This window comes from Erpetoichthys calabaricus, chromosome 13 (assembly GCF_900747795.2).
Source record: "Erpetoichthys calabaricus chromosome 13, fErpCal1.3, whole genome shotgun sequence".
In the NCBI taxonomy this organism is placed as follows: domain Eukaryota; kingdom Metazoa; phylum Chordata; class Cladistia; order Polypteriformes; family Polypteridae; genus Erpetoichthys; species Erpetoichthys calabaricus.
In genome coordinates this window covers 63,032,620-63,055,693 of record NC_041406.2, presented here as the reverse complement: position 1 = coordinate 63,055,693, position 23,074 = coordinate 63,032,620, and the positions used below count along the sequence as shown (strand labels likewise).

Here is a 23,074-nt window from a genome sequence, read left to right as displayed (position 1 = left end):
ACAATTCACAAAATTTTGAGCAGTATTGGGTATTAGTATCAAGTGAGTTTGGGATGGGATATGACATGAGTAAGATTCCTCTTCTTCATCTTCTTCTTCTTTCGGCTGCTCCCGTTAGGGATTGCCATAGCACATCATCTTTTTCCATACTTTCCTGTCTTCTGCATCTTGCTCTGTCATACCCATCACCTGCATGTCCTCTCTCACCATATCCATAAACCTTCTCTTAGGCCTTCCTCTTTTGCCGGGCAGCTCTATCTTTAACATCCTTCTCCCCATATACCCAGCATCTCCCCTCTGCACATGTCCAAACCAACGCAATCTCACCTTTCTGACTTTGTCTTCCAATCATCCAACCTGAGCTGACCCTCTAATATACTTATCTCTAATCCTGTCCATCCTTGTCACACCCAATGCAAATCTTAGCATCTTTAACTCTTCCACCTCCAGCTGTGTCTCCTGGTTTCTGGTCAGCACCATCGTCTCTAACCCATAAAACATAGCTGGTCTCACTACCGTCCTGTAGATCTTCCCTTTCACTCTTGCTGATAACCATCTGTCACAAATATCTTCTGACACTCTTCTCTACCCATTCCACCCTGCCTGCACTCTCTTTTTCACCACTCTTCCACAGTCTCTGTTACTCTGTACTGTTGATCCCAAGTATTTAAACTCATCCACCTTCACCAGCTCTACTCCCTGCATTCTCACCTTTCCACTGACCTTTCTCTCATTCACACACATGTATTCTGTCTTGTTCCTACTGACCTTCATTCCTCTCTTCTCTAGAACATATCTCCACCTCTCCAGGGTCTCCTCAACCTGCTCCCTACTCTCACTACAGATCACAATGTCATCTTTTAGGGCGGAGTGGTGGCTCTGAGGCTAAGGATCTGCGCTGGTATCCAAAAGGTTGCCGGTTCGAATCCCCGCCACTGCCAAAAGAGATCGTACTCTGCTGGGCCCTTGAGCAAGGCCCTTAACCTGTAATTGCTCTAGGGGCGCTGTACAATGGCTGACCCTGCGCTCTGACCCCAAGGGGTATGCGAAAACTAACAAATTCCTAATACAAGAAATTGTATAAGGCGAAATAAAGAACAGAAAAAAAAAAAAAAAAAAGATCATAGTCCAAGGGGACTCCTGTCTATTCTCATCTGTCAACCTGTCCATCACCACTGCAAATTAGAATGGACTCAGAGCCGATCCCTGATGTAATCCCATCTCCACCTTTAATGCATCTGTCACTCCTACCACTCCTACAACTCCTGCATACTTCTCTGCCACTCCTGACTTCCTCATACAATACCACAACTCTTCATGAGGCACCCTGTCATATGCTTTCTCCAGGTCCAGAAAGATACAATGCAACTCCTTCTGGCCTTCTCTGTACTTCTCCATCAGCACCCTCAGAGCAAATATTGCATCTGTTGTGCTCTTTTTTGGCATGAAACCATACTGCTGCTCACTAATCATCACCTCCCTTCTACTCTTTCCCATAACTTAATACTGTGGCTCATCAATTTTATCCCTCTGTAGTTACTACAGCTCTCCACATCCCCCTTAATCTTAAAAATCGGTACCAGTACACTTCTTCTCCACTCCTCAGCCATCCTCTCACTTTCCAAGATTCCATTAAACAATCTGGTTAAAACCTCCACTGCCATCTCTCCTAAACACCTCCATGCTTCCACAGGTATGGCATCTGGACCAGCGGCCTTTCCATTCGTCATCCTTCTCGCTTGTGAGTATGTTTTCATCTTTATCTTTTATCAGCTAACCTGCTGCACATCTTTCCCAGCTCAGTCCCTCTGTCTAGCCAATCGATACAAGTCCTTTTCTCCCTCCTTAGTGTCCAGCTTCTCATACAACTCATCATAAGCCTTTTCTTTAGCCTTTGCCATTTCTCTCTTCACCTTGCGCCTTATCTCCTTGTACTCTTGTCTACTTTCTGCATATGTCTGACTATCCCACTTCTTCTTCACCATCCTCTTCCTCTGTTTACTCTCCTGTACTTCCCCATTCCACCACCAGGTTTCCTTTCCCTCCTTCCTCTGTCCAGATGTCACATCAAGCACCCTTCTTGTTTTCACCCTTACTACTTCTGCTGTAGTTTCCCGGCTGTCTGGTAACTCTTCATTGCCACCCAGTGCCTGTCTTACCTCCTCCCTAAACTCAACCCTGCATTCTTCCTTTTTCAAATTCCACCATTTGATCCTTGGCTCTGCCCTCACTCTCCTCCTCTTCTTGATCTCCAACGTCATCCTATAGACCACCATCCTATGCTGTCTAACTACACTTTCCCCTGCCACAACTTTGCAGTCTTTAATCTCCTTCAGATTGACTCATCTGAATAGGATATAATCTACCTGTGTGCATTTTCCTCCACTCTTGTATGTCCCCCTATGTTCCTTCCTCTTCTTAAAATATATATTCACCACAGCCATGCCCATCCTTGTTATTATCTGACTTTCTTCAAATCCTGCCAGTAACACTGTGTGACTCTGAGCAAGTCACTTTGCCTATCTGTGCTCCAATTGAAAAAAAAAATTAACCTATTGTATTTCAGGTGTTGTAAGTTGTTTTGGATAAAGGTGTTGGCCAAATGAATAAATTTAAATGTATCTTCAGTATGCACACAAATGGGCAAGGCACAGGACCATTTCTTTGAAGGCTTGTAAAACAACCAGTTTTTCTATATTTCCAACAGATATCTATAAAATAATATAGGGTTAAAAAAGCCCTCAATTTAAAAGAAAGTGTGTCAATTCTAATTCCCTTTTTTCTTTATAATATTCTTGTAAAGATGCATGTTTTTTTTTGAAGCTGGTTGTTTAAGGCATGTCTTTTGCAATAGAAGCAGAAAATATACTCATTCATTTTCTGTGAGTTCGGCTGAGTGTAAATTCTCACTAAACAGATCAGGATGCTCCTCTAAAGGATTTTAATATTTTTCAGTTGTAGCAAGTGAGATCTGTTCATTGTTTTTCCAGTTTCATAGATAGATAGATAGATAGATACTTTATTGATCCTGATGGAAATTTAGATAGATAGATAGATAGATAGATAGATAGATAGATAGATAGATAGATAGATAGATAGATAGATAGATAGATAGATAGATAGATGATACTTTATTAATCCCAAGTGGAAATTCACAAATTTAAGTACCAGTAGCCAAGATCTGTTCAAAGTAGCATCTTGTGTCATATTTTTGATATCCAAAACAACAGAAGAAAAGCAATGTCAAAGTTCTGGTACCAGTTCTGTTTAAGTGTGGATAATGTGGTGTTTTTTAACATTATGTTAGCCTTCTTAATGAGTTCAGTATACTGTCTGGATGTTTATTGTTATGTGTCCACTTTTTCTCTCATCTCCTTTTCGTATGGGATACTTTCAGATCTCCCATTTTGTATTCAAATCTAACATTTCAATTTCTTATGTGTAGTAACTTACATTTACTTGCATTAAATTTTGTCTTCCACAAATCTGCCCAAGTTTTTATGTTTTCCAGGTTCCCCTAAAATAATTCAGCTGATTAGATTAGCTGCCATTTCACATATTTTGGAATCATCATCATATATTTTTAATCAGTGTGTTATTTTTATTTCTATCCATATGATGTGTATATGGTATATGAAAAATAGCAGCAGCCCCAGCACTGACCCCTGAGGGATGCCACTTTTAACGTCACCTATTTCTAAAAAGTTTTCTTACACCATTAAACATATGAAGGGAGGAGGGAAATGAACAGCTGGACTTCTTTAATAATGATTGAGTTTCAGAAAAATAAATTATGTGTTTGAACAAATTATATAGATGGACACCTTTCCAATATGTTCACAATCTCAAGATGTTATGTAATACTCTTTGATGAACCATAGATGGCCATCGTAAGCTTCTGGGGGGAAGCTTTTATTGAATTTACTAGGGGGTTCCCCCTGCTTGCTTCGCTTGCCAACCCCCCCGGTCTGCGCTATGCGCCAGCCACTTCGCGTCTCTGCAGCTCTCGTTGTGAAGAGGGGGGCTAAACACACCCCAAGGAGACACGGTTGCGCCTCCAAAACCCCCTCTTAAATGGTGATACAATGGGAAACAAATACAGGTTTTTTTTACCTCCTTTTTGCTCGATCAGCTGCTGGCTTGCTTCTGCTGCTGTGCTGCGTGATCTGCATCTCGCACGGCACTTGGAACGTTTAAAAGCCTGTACAGCAGCTGTCCTACTCTTTGTCTTTTATTTCCGGCCCCGGGTGTGGTTAAATCTCGAGGCACAAAGTTTCGTCTCACGGGACATGAGTTCTTGATATTTTTTAGTTTAGAATTTAAAAACGGAATAAGAATCTGAAAATCTAACAACATCACATTAAAGTTTGATAAATTCTGAAAAGAGTGGTACCAAATATATATCTGTAGGTTTTAAAATAAACCCAATTTAAAGCGTGACAAAAAAGTCACATAAAAAGTCACATAATCAAAATTACTAGTTCAGCATATACATTATCCCTTAAAGAAAGATAATGCGGTATCAAAAAGGCATCTGCAATTTATTCATGGCTTATATCTAAATACTTACTAACAGTACTGTAACTTTGAAGCTTACAAGCTAGTAATCTTGCTGAATATGTAAAAACGGTGTGTAATAATTTTCACTTGACAATTTCCATTTGCTGCGGTGGGTTGGCACCCTGCCCGGGATTGGTTCCTGCCTTGTGCGCTGTGTTGGTTGGGATTGGCTCCAGCAGACCCCCGTGACCCTGTGTTCGGATTCAGCGGGTTGGAAAATGGATGGAATTTCCATTTGCACACCATTTTGTGATTCTGTGTAGTGTAAAAAGGGAAAAATGAATATACATAAGGTGAGATTGGCAAATTTCTCAATAATAAATGAAACTTACAACATTATCCGAATAATCGCCAAAACATGACACTGTTGCACTAAAGTAAAACAATGAGTTGTCTTCTTTTAGAATACCATGACATGCTGTAGCTCTGTTTGACCCTGAATATGATTAAATGGGTATGAGAATGTTATGTTATGTTATGTTATGTCATGTTATGTCTTGTTATTTTGTTAAAAAGTAAAAACAGGCTGCAGTGCTTTAGTTAAGAAGGATTTTATTACTTACATTTATTTTCTAGACTGGGGAATATGCCACTGATGATGAGGAGGAAGATACTGGCCAAAACCTTTCAAGAGGTGAAATGTCAATTGAAGTTTTTGACTTGCCAGAAACTGAGGAAATGTTTTCTCCGTCTGAGCTAGATGCAACTAAACTTTCCCATAAATTTCGCGAGGTAAGTTTTCAGAAAAATAAATTGTTAAAATCTTGTTTTGCAATTAACATAGTTTTTGGGTTAAGTAATTAAATAGCAAATATCGCAGAAATATTTATTAATACTTATATGCTGTTTCATAATATTTATATGCTTAATATATTTATATTATTAATTTTTATATGTTGTATTAATTCTGGAAATGTTCTTAAACTAAATCCAATGTTAACACATGGATTAATGACCTAGTTTCTTTTTATTTTTACATATGCCAAGAACAGATATCTAGGAACATCTGAAATCTGCTTCAGATTAGTTGTCCTTCTTTTTGCATATTAAGTTATTTCAAATGTATGTTCTATGTACTGAAAAATATAAAGAGGAAACATTAAACTGGAAAGAACATACATTTGGAAGAAAAAAAAAATAGAATGTACAAGAGAGAGAAAGTATGTGTTAAAAAATGGGAAAAAGTAAAAACCTTTTGTAGATAACAACAACATTTATTTATATAGCACATTTTCATACAAAAATGTAGAGCAAAGTGCTTTACATAATGAAGAAAAGAAAAATAAAAGACAAAGTAAGAAATTAAAATAAGACAGCATTAATTAACATAGAATAAGAGTAAGGTCCGATGGCCAGGGGGGACAGAAAAAGCAAAAAAAACTCCAGACAGCTGGAGAAAAAAATAAAATCTGCAGGGGTTCCAGGCCACAAGACCGCCCAGTCCCCTTTGGGCATTCTACCTAACATAAATGAAATAGTCCTCTTTGTATTTAGGGTTCTCACGGAACGACTTGATGATGATGGTCATGCAGACTTCTGGATTTTAATCCATCAATGTTGGAACATCACGGTGCTTTGAGTAGATGGTGGTGGTTCAAGCCGCCACCACAAAGAAACCGGAAAAAGAAACAGAAGAGAGAGTAGGGGTTAGTACGGATTTTAGAGCCACCATGAATAGTTATTATAATGAATTGAATATACAGAGTATCAGGATTAAATTAAAGTAAAGTTATGAGAAGGCCATGTTAAAGTAATGTGTTTTTAGCAGTTTTTTAAAGTGCTCCACTGTGTTAGCCTGGCAAATTCCTATTGGCAGGCTATTCCAGATTTTAGGTGCATAACAGCAGAAGGCCGCCTCACCACTTCTTTTAAGTTTTGCTCTTGGAATTCTAAGCAGACACTCATTTGAGGATCTAAGGTTACTATTTGGAATATAAGATGTCAGACATTCCGATATATAAGATGGGGCAAGATTATTTAAGGCTTTATAAACCATAAGCAGAATTTTAAAGTCAATCCTGAATGACACAGGTAACCAGTGTAGTGACATCAAAACTGGAGAAATGTGCTCGGATTTTGTTTTCCTAGTTAGGATTCTAGCAGCTGCATTCTGCACTAGTTGCAAACGATTTATGTCTTTTTTGGGTAGTCCTGAGAGGAGTGCGTTACAGTAATTTAGTCGACTCAAAACAAAAGCGTGAACAAATTTCTCAGCATCTTTCAATGATATTAGAGGTCTAACTTTTGCTATGTTTCTTAAGTGAAAAAATGCTGTCCTAGTGGTCTGATGAATATGCGATTTAAAATTCAGATTACAGTCAACAGTTACCCCTAAGCTTATGATGCGAATTGTCAAACTCTCACTCCAGATTGTTCACTCCAGGAGGAGCAACTCTTTGTACTTACAAAGATACTGTGTATATGTATGTATATATATATATATATATATATATATCACAGATTTTTTTAAATTAAAGTCTGGATTTGCATTCTATGTTCTTTATTAAAGAAGCATTAAGGAGTCCTGCATAAGAAACAGGCTGTTTCTTTAGACCAGACTGACATATATGGCAGAGTTATAAAGCCAAGATAATCTGCATAACACAGATACATAGTGTAATTCATAACACACCCTATATCTTTGTATATCTAAAAGTCCAAAATAATTGAAAATAATGAAGAATACTTTATTAAATAGGAACTTCTTATACATAATAATACCGTTAAAAAGTTTAAATGCCATATGATTTCATCATTTCCATGGTAAATGTGCTGGAAATATTGTAGATAGTACAGAAAGTCAAAGTTTGGCAAGACACGCAGAACATACAATATTTTCCTTCAGCATGTTCCATAATATAATATGACCAACATGATTAAGTTTGACTCAGATATTTTGATTTTCATTTGAATACGTCTAAAAGTAAACATTAGGCTTTCAAATATCTGCCTTATAGGAGATGTAATATATAGGAGCCAAAAAACTTTCAAGCAGATTTGATTTGGCAGCAAGCAGATGTAAGATTGCAGAAAACCTTCATCTTATTTAAAAACATGTTAAATGTTGATATATGAAAATGAGTAATGAATTGAAAATATATATTTATATTAAATATCAAAGAAAGTAAATAATGTATTGTACTGAGGCCATTTCCTAGCATAATCTGCATCACAAAAAATATCTTTCTCTTCTTATACCCTCTACAACAGAAAAACACCACATTTAACTGTAATTGTCCTTGAAAATGACAGTTCTCAGCTTCCAAGAAACAGATAAAATGCTTTTGCCAAAAGTGACTTTTGCTATACAGCATAAATCATGCAGCCATTGAAGATTATTAATTCAATATATCTACCACTACTGCCTTTGGGGTTTAATTCTTCCCTATCAGATTTAAGATAACATTATTTCTTGCTGCAGCACCCCTCCTTTACACTCCTATAAACAATTTTACAGATATGATGTAAAAATGGTTGAGATATTTTCTGGGCAATTATATAATTATATATATATTAATTAATGACCTGTTTTTGCTGCTAATTAACTTCTTTTGAATTAATTTTATTTGACTTGTTGAAGACTCAGACCACTTAATTGTTTCTTTTTCCTTAATTAGCAGCCAAACAATAATGAGATACAGTGTAAAATTAACCAAAATACGACCAGCAAACTGTGTCGATCATACATTATCTGAAAATAAACAAAGGTGAAGGACTCAGGAATGCTGATCTGCTCAGGTCCCTAAAACATTTTAACAGTGCTCTTAGAAAAAAGAAAATTGACAATTTCGGAAATGTATTCTATTGCACAATGAGAGCAACAAAAAGCCATGGAATTAAAGAACGAGTTTAATTAGCATCAAGAATAAGAGCCTAATTAAGCAACTGGTTGGAGTAAAATTGATTGGAGTTTGAGGCCCTGACCTAGTTGGTCTTCTGTTGGCTCACTCACTTCACATTTCAGTTCTGTTTGGGTGCCATTTAAGTAAAGAAATGAAGCAATCCAGAGGAACGATGAAGAAATTCAGGGGAACAAATCTTAAAAACCAAGTCAATTAAAATTAATTCAAAAGAAACTTCAGTGCACTATTTTTGCTGCTAATTAATTAATTAAGAAAAGGGTTAGAATGAAAACCTGCAACCGCTGGCACCCTCCAGGACCGGAGTTGTTTGGCATATTTTAAAAGCATGGAGTCCTAGGTTAGCAGGACGATTGAAGAGGATTGTGAGCAATGTATAAGGGCTTATAAATTTGGGCTCGCTAATTGAGAAAGATTGGGCTTCATTGAAAGGCTTTTGATACTGGGTACCAGCTACTGGTGATATAGTCATGTCAAAGAAAGGAAAAAGGTGAACCCAGTCTGAAGTTGTGCTCTCTGTATTGCAGGCCACTCCTTCTTTACCAACATTGCCTGTAAAATTAAGGGACTGAGTTGGTGACACAGTAATTGATATGGAGAGCACTTTTACATTGACTAAATAGGAATTGTAGGAAAAGATCAGTAACTCTGGTGAGAAGCTATTGCCTCCTAATATGACTTTTGTTTTGCCTTGTTTCCCTTGTCCTGCAGTGACTGAAGTTTATGTCATGAATGATACACACCTTGGATGCTTTGATAACCTTACACTTGTTGTTGTAGCTTTATAAAGGAGAATAGTCCTGCCTGGGGACAAGTTTTCAAATTTTTAAGGAAGAAACTTGTCACAGACCCTTATGCAAACTAGTATCTTTAAATGTGGCTGGACAAGTAGTTGCACAAGACCCCAGAGAAGAAAATATTAGAGCTCATCTGCAAATAGTACAACCATTATTGCAGAGGTGATCTGAAGTGTGGACACAAAAGAAAGACGTGGCTAAGGTTATTATACATGAAATATATAACAATGGAACTATGGTTCCAGTGCAGTACAGTACATATTGTGTATCACATCACTATAACTCAGGACTATGTACATGTGATGCTGGATGAAGGTATCATTCAACCATCCACTTCATCATGGGCTGCCTACCTGTCTCTCAAGTCACAAAACTAAATGGTGCATATAGGTTTTGCATGGATTATAGCAGAGTGAATGCTAAAACTGGACATGATGCTTTTCCAAAATCATTAATTCACAAGGTATTAGGGTGACTGCAATGTGCCACAGTGTTTAGCTCTTTAGACCTGCTGAGTGGATACTGGCAAGTGTGGTCGGGAAAGACATCATTCATTAAACAGCTGTAATCACACCAGATGGTCTGTACCATTTCAAGGTAATGTATTTTGGGCTTACAATAAAAATGCTAGAGCCACCTTTCATTATCTGATGGAAGTCAAATCCAAATCAAATCAAACTGTATTTATAAAGCACATTTAAACACAACAAATGTTAACCAAAGGGATGCATATAAATTCAGTATAAAAACAATTTCAGAATAAAATTAATAAATATTTCAAACATATAAAATGATGTTATGAAAAAAATAAAACACTAAAACATAAGTCATACCAAACCATAAAACAAAACACTACACTGATACCTTTAAGCATCTCTGTATGCCTATGAGAAAATAAAAGATTATAATTCGGATTTTAAAATGTTAATAGACTTGGAAGATGTAATGTAGAAGGGTAGACTATTCAATAGAACAGGAGTAATCACAGGAAAAGTACCATCACCTTTAAACTTCAATCGAGACCACAGAATTGATCAGATGAACTCAAAGGCCTAGAGGCGGGGTAGGAGTGAAAGAGGTCTGACATATAATGTGGCTTAATACCATAAAGTGCTTTAAAGACAAGTAATAAAAATTTTAAACTGTATTATGTATCATACTGGCAACAAATGAAGGAGGTCAGCACTGGAGAAGTGTTTTCTGCCTCTTTTGTACTAGTCAGGAGCGAAGCTGCTACATTTTGAACCAGTTACAAACGGGATAGGGGAGATTGGCTAAAACCCAAACAGAGAGAATTACAATAGTCAAGACAAGAAGAAATAAATTCATGAACAACTATTTCTAAGCCTTTAAAGGAAATCACAGCTGTCAGTTTGGCAATATTCTTATAAACTGAAAGAAGTCTTTTAAAACACTGCTAATTTGTTTGTCAAATTTAAAAGCTTGATTAAATATGACACCAAGGTTTCATACATTGGTACACGCATTTGTTGCGTGTTATACTTACTGAAAGGGAACCAAATATTAACTTCGGTTTTGCTTTCATTTAGCTGAAGAATGTTTTCTGATATCCTATTCTTAACATCAACTAATCAGGTAACTTTGATGTTTAGCTATTTATCAGATTTTAGTGGCAGATACAACTGAGTGCCATCTGTATATTCACTAGACTGCACCAGGCTCACCTGACCTTAAACTTTCACATTTGTCACTTTTTCCAGGAATAGCTTAAATTTTTAGGGCATATGGTATTTAACAAGACACTGTAAAAGCAGCCTTAATATTAAACTATCCAATCCCAACTGACATCAACAATTTAGGAAAAGATTCCTAGGCATGCAGGGTTGGTATCATTGATTTATTCCACATTTTGCAGACATTGCTGTCTTTGTTCATCTTCTCAAGAAAGACGTTCATTGGAAATGGATTGAGGAATTCCAGAGAGTGGATGAACAGCTGTAGATCATGATACCACCACCCTTTCAGACACAACTTCAATTAAAACTACCATTTCAAGTTCATACAGATGCCAGTAATGTCAGCTTAGGAGCTGTGCTTTCCAAGGACATCAAAGGTAACGAAAGGATGATAGTGTTGTGTTGATCTAAAATCAAGTTACTCCATTCCTGAAAAAGGAGTGCATGGCAGTAGTATGGGAACTGAGAAATGGTTTAGAGGAACAAAGTATGAGGTTTTTAAGCTTTATGGACTTTTATTGCATCTACGCCATCATCAAGACTTTTGAGATGGAATCTTGGGTTGCAAAGCTTTAAAGTGTGTTACTGAAAGGTAGTCCCTGATACAATATCTCAGAGTCCTTTGGTGGAATTGACCTTTTTCCTTGCAAGAGACCCCTTAAGCTCAAGGAAGCAGTCAAGAATAACAATACAAATTTGGAACTAAACACGCTGCTGACCATATTCACATCAAAGAAATCTAGGGTACTGTGTATTGATGAATATCAACTAGTGAGACTAGGTGGAAGGACCATGTGGTTGTGCCTGTGCACTGTGTTGCAAACTTTCTCTCCTTATATGATGACAATAATTTTACCGGACATCTTGGGAAAGTGAAAACCTTGCTTATACATTTTGGAAGCAGCCTGATGACAAAAAGTCTGCAAGGAAGTTCAGAAAAAGTTAAAAAATGTTAGACATTCCAGCAATATAAAGACTTACCTGAGAAACCAGATGACAATATGCAAACTGCCAACGTCAGTGAACCTAGAGATGTTTTAGGGGTTGACCTGATAGCTCTTTTGCCAGTCTGTAAGGAGCAAATCATGTTCTTATTGGTCAACGTGGACTACTGTTCTAAGTGGTTAAGTTGTTTGTTATAAAACAACAACAGTTAAACCCGCAAAATCTAAAAAACTGCTGAAATCAAATAATGATGGAAGGGGAGAGTAACTGAGATGATTTAATGATGATGATAAACATGTAGTTTTGACTACTAAAATGTTAATCTTATTTAATACATTAACTTCTGACAATCTGCACCAGGCAAAGTGGGGAACAAAAGATTATTTTGAGTAGAAAGAAAGATGAGTAAAATGGAAAATAAAAATTATGGATTGGTTTTATTATCTTTAATTAGTGGCATAATAATTAGTTTTTGCAAACGTTAAGCTCTTGCTATAAATTTTTACTTTATTTAACCTGATTTGTTTATGAAATCTGTTCCACTTTTTTAATTATGTGTGTATCTGATTTCATTAATATACAGTACAAGTATCAGAGAACCAGAGTATCTTGCATTCTTGATAAGTGAATTTAACAGACATTTTTCTGCCTGATTTAGCACTTAAGGATTTGTTATAAAATTAAGGCATTGATTTACATCAGTACTTTCAACAAAACTAGATTTTGTAATCAACTACATTTTTGTAAATTAAATAAAAAATAGATTTTTTAATTAAATTCAACAAGCTTGTGAAGCTATCTTTCATTGCCAAAAAGAAACTTACATCTATTGCACCTTGTTCCATGGTGTAATAACATTGATCTGAATTAATCACACTTGGCAGATTAATATTTTTCACAACAGTTAAATCCGGGATGTTTCTTTTATCATCAGTAATAGAGTATTCACTTGAATAAGGTGAAGATAGTAATTCATTAGAATTAGAAACAAGTATTCTTGTTCAGGAAGGTAAATTAACATATCATAGTATAGTAAGACTACCCATGTAATGACAATATAGACATCAGCGTATTCAGCATTAACGTTTGCATTGCTCCATCTATTAGAATGTATTTTGTAATGCATGTAGTAATAAAGTGGACTGCATTTTTCATTACAGTAGATGGTGCATTGCTTTTAAAAACCACATACCAAAAGGTATATAACAAAGACATTGCAACCAGAGGGACACACAGACACAAAGACACTTTTCCTTTTATTAAGGTGGGCCATCTGTAAAAAGACATATTATGGAGATAAAGGAATAAAATTTGTTAAAAGAAATGTTACCGCCTGATCGATAAATAACATCAATCTACAAGAAAGCATAAATAGGAAAACCAGGAACAAGGTATTAAAAAGATTAAACTTCCAAATCACATGGTAACATCTTGAAATTAAAGGGTGATCGAAAGATCAGTCTAGTGTTCCCTTTCTCTCTAAGACATGGGTTGGGGTTTAAGGAAATAAGTAAAGCCTGCAGTGGAAGTGTCTGGCATAATTGCTGCATCATTAAGTGGGATTCATATTTCAAAGATACCAAAGTTCGTCTTTAAAATAACATCTTAGGTAGGGATCAAATATTCAGAAGTGCCATCAATATCTTTTTATACAGTACAGTGGAACCTCTAGATACGAGTTTAATTCGTTCCAGCACTGAGCTTGTATAGCGAATTTCTCGTATCTAGAACAAACTTCCCCATTGAAAATAATGGAAATCCAGTTAATCCGTTCCGCACCCCAAATATATTAACATAAAAATCAATTTTCCTAACAAATAACACTGATAAATTATATATACTGTAGTCTACCTTTAATAAATAACACTGGTAAATAATATAACTGATTATTAAAAGAATCAAAACAGGTGTCCAAAGTGCAGTAGAGCATTCAATAAATGTTTAAATAAATAATCCTTAAAACAGTTGTGAAGTGGAGGTTTAAAATACACAAGAATAACAATCCTTTAACACGAGGTTAAAACGTCAAAAGGATGCAGTCTTTAAAAAACAGACGACAATCCCCGGTGCTTCTTCTCTGTTAGCGTCTCACCTGCGGGCTCTGCAACAGGCGAGACACTCTTAATGCAGCTGACCTTCTCTACACCGTCCTGCTTCAGCTGTTTGGCTCGCCTGTTCAGCTCACTGTTCAGCTACACGCGAGCCTGCTCTCCTGCCCGCCCGCCTGCCTGCGCGCTCTCTCTCTCTCTCTCTCTCTCTCTCTCTCTCTCTCTCTCTCTCTCTCTCTCTCTCTCTCTCTCTCTCTCTCTCTCTCTCTCTCTCTCTCTCTCTCTCTCTCTCTCTCTCTCTCTCTCTCTCTCATCTCTCTCTCTCTCTCTCTCTCTCTCTCTCTCCTCTCCTCTCACTTCTTCTCCCCCTTAACCGGCTCGCGCTTCTCTATATATGCAGGGAGGACATGGCAGCTGCAGCCCATCAGCCACAGGAACAATCATGGATGTGGGCAGTTTCCCACCTGTGCACTTAAGTGAGAAACGCAGACACCGCAGATCGCGGCTCGCTACAGCTACCACGCCCCCTCGCTAAGCCGCGAGCTATACCCACAGCCTGGCTCGTGGCTCGTTACGCGAGCCAATGTTCGCATTTAGAACAGAAATTTTCGCTCATACTTTCCTCGTATTTTGAATTTCTCGTATACAGAGGTGATCGTATCTCGAGGTTCCACTGTACTAGAAAATGAACTTGTGTGTGTGAAACAAAAAGAACTCAGTGGGTTAATATTTCTACAATATGAATATTAGAAACATATAGTTAGAATATTAGAAACTGAAAGTTGATAAACCAGCAGATCCATAAGGCATATAGAATTCAGAAGATCAATGTGATGAAAACAAATACAACCAGGCTCATCTGGAGTAAGGTAATTATGCAGCTTTACACAAAGGATAAGTCGCATATCGTAATGACATCAGGAACTGGAAAATTTAGTAAATAGATATGAGCTATGTGAAGAACAAACAAAGAGCACAGCAGCCACAAGCATGTTACACTGATGGCTTCCAAACTGACGATTTCCATTCTTTTTTTGGTATTTTAAGAATGCAGATATTTCTTTAAACTGTGATAATTATATTTTTTTCAGTAGCTTTGCTTTGTTACTTTATATTAAAGCTTATTTCAGAGAGAGTTCATAGCTATTTGTAAGGTAAGCTACACTGAGATTTTCATATTAATTAGTCTTACTGCAAAAATCTCAGTGTTGCACTGTTCTGGTTTAAAACTATACATTTACTAGCAAAGGGAAAAATCAGAGGAAAGTAAATAATCATCTGAGGCTGTTTTATTAAGAAGAAAGATATTTGTGTTTTCAACATAAATTAAAAATTTGAGTCGGTATATGATTATGAGAGTGTGCTGCACTAATTTCATTTTCAGTGTTAATTTATTAATGTGTAGCATTTTTTTCCTGAGCATATGCTTAGATCTCTTGCACAAATTTACAAGTATAATGTAATAAGAGTTACAGTAATTGCTAAACCTTACATTAAAATGCATAACATTGAAACTATATTAAACACAGTAAAATTGAACAATTTAAATTTTGATAAACATAAATAAATCATGTAAAGTAGGTCATTACATTAAAGTCAGCTGCATATACCACAAAATAAACCTCTGAGGGCTCCAGGTTTATTATTCACAGTCCATTCTGATGACCTTGCCCAAACTGGCTACCCTGTCTGCTCAACACTTTCTGAAGTACATGTTATACAGTATAAAACACCAGATTACATTTTTCATTGGTCACAAGACTTCCAGTATTTTTGCTGTCACAAGCCATGGGTTGAGATTATATCTTGACAGTGTAGCAATGATACTAAAATTACAGCCATATACCAAGAAAAAAAAAAACAATTATAGGGTAGTTACTAAGAGTTTATAATAATTGACATTAATTAGGTTTTTGTACAGTTAACTAACAAAGAAAGCTGAACAGAAGCTCTAATCGGGGCATATCAAACTAAAGTAATTAGTCGTCAGCCTCATTCATACAGAAATCAAAACTACCATGCCCAATATATAAACCATTTCTTTAAAATGCTGGCATCTCTGGAGCACTACAGCTTAATGTACATTCCAACATGCTTGAATTGATACATTTTCTTAAATAATCCAAGCCATTGAAAGTTTTATATGAGAAGCAGTGATGTGCGGTGAGGTTCATGGCCAGTGAAGCACGAGTCAGATTTACAAATACATGAACCCAAAATATTCAGCATACAATTGGCAGCATGCACAGTGACTACTGGTTATGTTTCACTTCTCATCAGCATTCTTTACACACACATCGGTAAGATACATATTTGGCTAAGAAAGAACGTTACATTTATAGCAGTGTTTGAGAGCGGAGAGAATGCATTTGTTCTGCCCCCTCCGTGTGTTCTAAATTTGCCGTTGCAATTTCACAATTCATACTCATTCAATACAAATGAAAATATTGAGTGGTGTTAAAAAAAAAAAAGGATTTCAATTTTGACCTTAATTGAAATACTTAGGTTTTTTTTTTAAGTTTTTTATTCTGATGCTTTAAGCAATTTTAATAGAGACTGTTTAATAAAAGGATAAAAAGAAATACAAAAGAATATATTATTTAAGGACAAAATTTTGTTTTTAAATATTGGATTATTTTTTTTCTTAGTTTGATCCCATTTTTTTATAAAATTAAAAACCGTTTATGGTGTTACCTTTATTTGTAAATTAAATCCATGCGCCTATCCTTCTCCACGAAAATCTCTGACACTTTCTTCTAAAAGTCCTTCGTTTTCCTTTAGTTTTAAAAATCTTAATCTCCAATTTTGGCAGTCAGTTGGAACAAAAAATAAAAATAAATGGACTGCTGCAGTGCACTTGACTTTCTGATATCGCTAACTTATACAGCGTCTGCATAGAAGAGCAGCAGCAACAAGCGTCCATTGTGCTTACATGTGCCCCCTTCAGGGCGGCACGGTACTGTCTGCCTCACCTTGAACCTTCTCACTGCGGTTTTATGTCCGATCAGCAAGACTAAATATGTCACACACATTCATTAGAGATATTAGCCAGACTGTGGAAAATAAGGGTGTATAAAAAACGTGTCTGCAAACATATAGGCGACATACAGAGAGACAGCCACAGACATGCGCCAATTGCATGCATCAACTCAGTGTGTGAGGGATAGCGCAGTCCAAGATGAGATGAAGCTCGTCTCGTTGCTGCCGCATCTCGCGTTTCCTCTATTTGAACAGGAAATGTGCAAATTCAGCGATTTTAACTATAAAAATGATCACAATTATTGCAATCATACAGAAACAAACTTATAACACAGACCAGTGGACAAATTTATTTTATGTTATCATTATTATTTTTTTACTTTTCATGATGACAGCATCACCTGCCTCCCCTGATCGCACATCCCTGATCAGAAGATATATTTTCAAAATAAATGAGCCCTAAACTTAGCTGGAAGACACTGTAAATACTTAAGAACAAGAGTTATTTGGTAATACAACTCAGTTGTAGTAGTGATCCTTTAAACAATGTTTTAAATTAACTGGAAACTCCAAATAGAACATTTCAGCAGCCTGTGATTAATGCATTACAGTAGTTTATTTAATAGAAATTGGTTTTCTTCAGTGTATCCTTCATTCAATGAAGTCTTAATTTTTCCATGTATATTTTTTAACTGAACATGCCAGTTTTTAGATAATATGTTATGTTTTGTAAACAGAAGGCTAGAGTCAAAAATAATGCCATTGTTAGTGCTGAGGCAGTAAACCTAATGATTTAGACTTCTGAGTTAAATGACAGGATCTTATTTCTGTTCTTACTACAGTATATACAATAATTAATAACATTTTCATGTGTTTTCTACTGGCCATGGCCATGTTGTTTGTAGAAACAAAACCCACTGCCACTTGTCATGATTTGGGTGATTTACATTTTTTTTTTATAAGATCGTCTTTAGCTGTTTTCTTAATTTCTGTAAGTATCATTATTGGGTTTTTTTTGTGGTACACATTCATATATTGGAATTTATTTGTAGGCTGGAGTTGTTTTCAGTTATCTATATACAATATATATAAAGCTAAGGGTTGTCTGTCTATCACACAAAAATCTGTTAATGACAGGTCTTTGAAACTTGATCTTGGTGTCATCGAAAGCTTATGACGAGACATATGTAACACAGCCCATAAACTGGAGGAGCAAGCTACCATACCCACGTACTTGGGCTTCAAGTCCTTCTCATTGCAATTGACAACGTGCCCTAGCTGACAGGAAATGAAAAGACGTCAGCATGTGGTGTTGCTGACAGGAAAAAAACATAGCAACTTCTGTTAACAGTAAAGCAGGCTGGTTGATTGTTTTCATCATTCACTCAGAGTGTAGCAGAAATTCATACATGACCTAAGTATTCGAGGTGAGTGCTTCCTCCACTGACTTATTGGGCTTCAAGTCCTTCGCACAACAAGCAGCATTGTGGCAACATGATATGGCTATAAAGAAAATCATGGATGTGCAAGCATGCCAAATATCCACCAGAAGAAGAGCTGCGGTGACATCAGCTGACAGTGAATGTCATTGTAGCAACCCAAACAGAGTGATCTGGGAGCTGCGTTTTGTGAGAGATGCTTCTTCCAGGAAGCTTTGGTCTGAGTGTTTCTAGTTGAGAATAATTTTGTATTGTTTTCATTGCCATAGTGGGGTGCCGCGATTTTATGCTGCTATTGTCAATATGTGATGACAGTTGCTAAGGGGTGTAGTCCAAGAATTTGCGCAGTTAATGTCATTGGCACATCTCTGTAAAGATTAGCCCATTACATGTGTCAAAATATGAGTTTTGTGGATAACATTGTATGTCCATATAGTAGTGCTATTTAGATATCCTGGTTCTTGACTTTGGCTTCTGCTTCTTGTTTTGATCTTTGGCTTATGATTTTTTAATTTTCATTTTAATTAGAAGCAGATAACATTGCATACAGTCAAGTCAAACTGAACAAAACAAAATGTAACCCCCACCCACGAGAAAGAGAGGAGAGCCAACAACCAAAGCTACTCTTTAAAAGCAGCAAGAAAGGAAAGGTATCCTGTCATATTTTAAAAAGGTTTTGAACAGATCCTGTGAGTGAGAATTTGATTTTTCCCAATTTCAAATAGTATAGATTATCAGTTAACCACTGACTTGAGAGTGGTGGATTAGGATTCTTCCAGTTGAGTAAGATAAGTCTACTTGCCAGTAGTGAGGTAAAGGCAATTACACTTTGTTTGTCCTTCTCCACTTTAAGCCCATCTGGGAGTGCACCAAACACAGCTGTCAATGGATTAGGAGTGATTGTGACACCAAGGCTGTCTAATAGGCATTTAGAGATTTTTGTCCAAAATGTTGTTAATTTGCTGCACGCCCAGAACATGTCTTATGATTTTTGATCAGAGTAAAGATTAACAAGCTAGAAGTTGTAACTAAGAATCAAACTCATCTTTTTTCTCCTGGCCCCTTCCATTCTTTTTATTGCCTTTCTTAGTGTGAGGCATAACACTAGTCATGTGACCCATTACCAAGTGTAGCCCTACCAATTATTTAGTTACTCAAGAATAAGAGATGGAATATACAGCAACCTGTGTTTTAAGAACACAAAGCAGTAGCCTGGATGGTACTCTGATTAGTCTACCAAGCAATTTTGAATCCATATCTTAGGGTTAAAATATAATGTCCATCTCAGTTTCAATTGAGACAATTTCACTTCAGAAGTCAAGGCCTTTCTCAAAATTCATCTCAGTTATTTACATATATGCTTTTAAGTATAAGGCAAGTTGCTAACACAGTCTGCTATAAAATATGTTCCCTAAATTTCTGAGTGGAGATGCATGGTGACATTTATAAAATCCATGACTCATTTCAATTAGTGTCTGTGCTTTGAATTTCAATGTTCAGACTTAGCAGAACAATAAGATAATCTCCTTGAGTAGTTTCATTTGTTTTTTTTAGGTTTTCTAAATTTGATGATTTTCCCTGTAAAAGATTTTACTTTCAATCTGCCCACTTTGCTTTCTGTCACTCACAGCATAATTGTTCTTCAAACAGTTGGACAGACATGTGAGAACCTGATACAATTAACATTATGAAATGTACTTGGGGTCTGCATGGTGATGCAGTGGTGGCTCTGTTACCTCGCAGAAAAGAGACCAGGGTTCACTTCCCAGGTCCTCCCTGCTTTGAGTTTGCTTGGAGTTTGTTCTCTCCATATCTGTGTGGGTTTCCTCCATGTCCAAAGACAAAAAGGTCAAGTGAACTGGGGATCTTAAATTGACCCTAGTGTGTGACTGGGGTGTGTGGGTGTGTGTGTTCTTCCTGTGATGGATTGGCACCATGTCCAGGGTTTGTTCCTGCTTTGTGCCCAATGCCACCTAGGATAGGCTCCTGCAGACCCCTGCAACCATGTTCAGGACTACGCAGGTTAAAAATAACTGACAGACATGTACTTGGAATTATAACATTCCACACCATGGAATCACCTACAACTACTCAGCCTCAATAGATGTGCTTCAGGGTACCAGTTCTGAAATTGTAACCTGAGAGCTAGGGGACATTTATTCACTTCTTTAGACCCCTGCATCTTACTGTTACTCAGTCAACCTGTTGGTGAATTAATGCTGCTGAATGGCAATGCATAGATAACAATGAAGTTTAAAGATACAGTTTACAAATGGGTCAATCCCATTTTCGTTTTGCCTAAGAACTATTGAGTTTCTAATGCAATTTGCCAAAGCATATTTTCCCAAATAACTACATTACCTATTATTTTTTCTTTGGCAACTAAACCAATGTTAAATGATGTCAAGAAAAGCTGAGCTGAAAATATTACAGGACACAAAAAGAAAATGTGCCCTTAACAAGTAAGAGTATAATCTGAGTTAATACAATATTTAGTCTTGATTCACACTAAACTGATTGGCTTTGATTTGTATAACAGTGGAGAACAAGCATGTCAAGATTTCTCAGTGTGAAGAAGTGGAGTGCCACTAATTTCATGTTGTTGCTGTGAGACATTCATGTAAGATCAGCTAACTGAGCGTGCACTTGTTTTTTTTTTTTTTTTTTTTGCTACTAGTCGGCTGCTAGCTTAATTTGGCATCTGCTTCTGCTGGCAGCACAATCAGTCTGCCGTGGTTTTTCTCTCCTGGTGAGGTACTTGTGTATTCATTTTTGTTATCTGGATTTCAAAGGGAAGCATCCATCTTCATACATTTATGCAAATTGACCTGTCACTGCATCACAATTTAGAAATGACCTACAGAGCTAAACAGAAATGTAAAACCTCTTTTGAGCAAGCTGTTTTTTCCATTTCAGTGTTAATATTAAAATCATCCAGTGGATCTACTTTATCTTCATTTATAGCCACGCCAGATAAAAGGTTGCCAATTTTATGAATGGGTTAAGGGATCTGTAAATTACAAAGATAACATGATTCAGTTTAATATCAAGTAGTACACCAAAGAGTTTTAGTTCATCTGTATTTAGAAGTAACTTACAGTTCATTAAATAGCTTCACAGTAATTGGTGATTTATGTAAAAATGTAAAACTTTCCAATGAGGCTTTCATTAAGGGGATGGTATATGAAAGACATATTTTAAATATTTGCTTGTAAGATTCCCAATACTTTGGATGGAAGTGCTCTTCTGCCACATTACTTGTGTTGACTGTGAGTGCTAATAGTAGCTGATATCCCACTTGATTCAAATCTCAGACTCCTTCTCCTCCTTTTATTCTTAGTAGGCTCACTTGGTTTATTTCAGCATCAAGAAGTGGTTGTCTGAGTCAGTTTTATCTTCTGTGATGCTGTCTTTTAGATAAAAACCTTTTTACCAAAAGAAATTATTTTGTGTATGTACAGTATGTACTACAGTATAAGAATATTTTATCTTTTAAAAAGCTTAGCTACCATATACCATACTCGTATTCTGTTTACACCCTGCAGAATAATATGTCAGTGCTTTCTACAAACTATAAAATTATAATATATAAACAAATAAAGCTGCAGCAGTTTAGCAATTATGAAGTACATGCTGACAGTATTAACGGTAATTAACCTACAGAGGTTATTTTTGTTTACTAAAATGCATAATGCAACTTATATTTTAATTACATTTTCTTTGGACAAAACAATAAATATTTTTCCTGTTGCATACTAAATTCCATCTTGCTAAATTGCAGTTCTCTTAACAGGATTTATACGACAAAGTGGAAGAGGCATATGCAGAGAATTATGGTAAAAATAGTATGGTTAACGTTGGCATTGACTTCATTTTTTTATATTGTTTTCAGCTACAAATAAAGCATGCTGTGACTGAAGCTGAAATTCAAAAGCTAAAGAACAAGGTAAGAATAATGCTTTGCATTGAGTACCAGAATATAGCATTTGATCAGTTAGACTTAAGTATTTCCTGTATGTTATCAAAGTTCAATACACTAGTCCATCCATTATCCAACCCGCTATATCCCAACTACAGGGTCACGGGGGTCTGCTGGAGCCAATCTCAGCCAACACAGGGCGCAAGGCAGGAAACAAACCCTGGGCAGGGCGCCAGCCCACCGCAGTCAATACACTAGTCGATTACTATATTTATCACATTTGTTGAGTAAAACACAAATATTATCTTTGAATTTCATTCTCTGAAAAACATTAGACAGCAGTTAGATTTTATGAAATATAAACTGTGCGTATAATACCCCCCAGAGTGAAAGATTTAAAAGAAATAGCTACCAAAAGGTATCCTGAAATCCCTTTAGAATATCAGTGGGAGGGGGAGGCTGTATGTTTTTTATGTTTTGTCACATGTTAAGCTGACTTTAATAATAAAGCCCATTGCGGCACTTCTTGTGTGATTTTGGGCTATGTACAAATAAATTGTATTGTAAACGCAATTTGTGCACAAATAATGTAATAGCCCACAACCTAACAGGTAAATATCAAGTGTTTTCTGAAAATGATATTGGTATTCATATAGTAAGCAGAATACAGAACACATGTTTATGAGAGAACTGAAATGGAACAAATACTGTTTATGATTTGTGTTAAATTCATTTATTAATATACAAACTCTATGGTTTTGATTTTGGATGTGTAGTGACAATATGCGAATAACCTCCAGCAGATATGAATGCAGCTGTAGTCACTAACA

General features: G+C 36.4%; 1 protein-coding gene across 3 annotated transcripts in view; it reads left to right on the top strand.

Annotated features, from left to right (window-relative positions):
- Nucleotides 1–23,074, top strand: part of ppp1r9a (protein phosphatase 1, regulatory subunit 9A) — a 286,652-nt gene that overhangs the window by 188,313 nt on the left and 75,265 nt on the right. For all 3 annotated transcript variants that reach the window (XM_051935819.1, XM_051935816.1, XM_051935817.1), the window contains exons 7-8: nt 5,137–5,292; nt 22,218–22,271. In XM_051935819.1, coding sequence (XP_051791779.1) covers nt 5,137–5,292; nt 22,218–22,271 — 210 coding nt within the window. The remainder of the gene's footprint in view (nt 1–5,136; nt 5,293–22,217; nt 22,272–23,074) is intronic.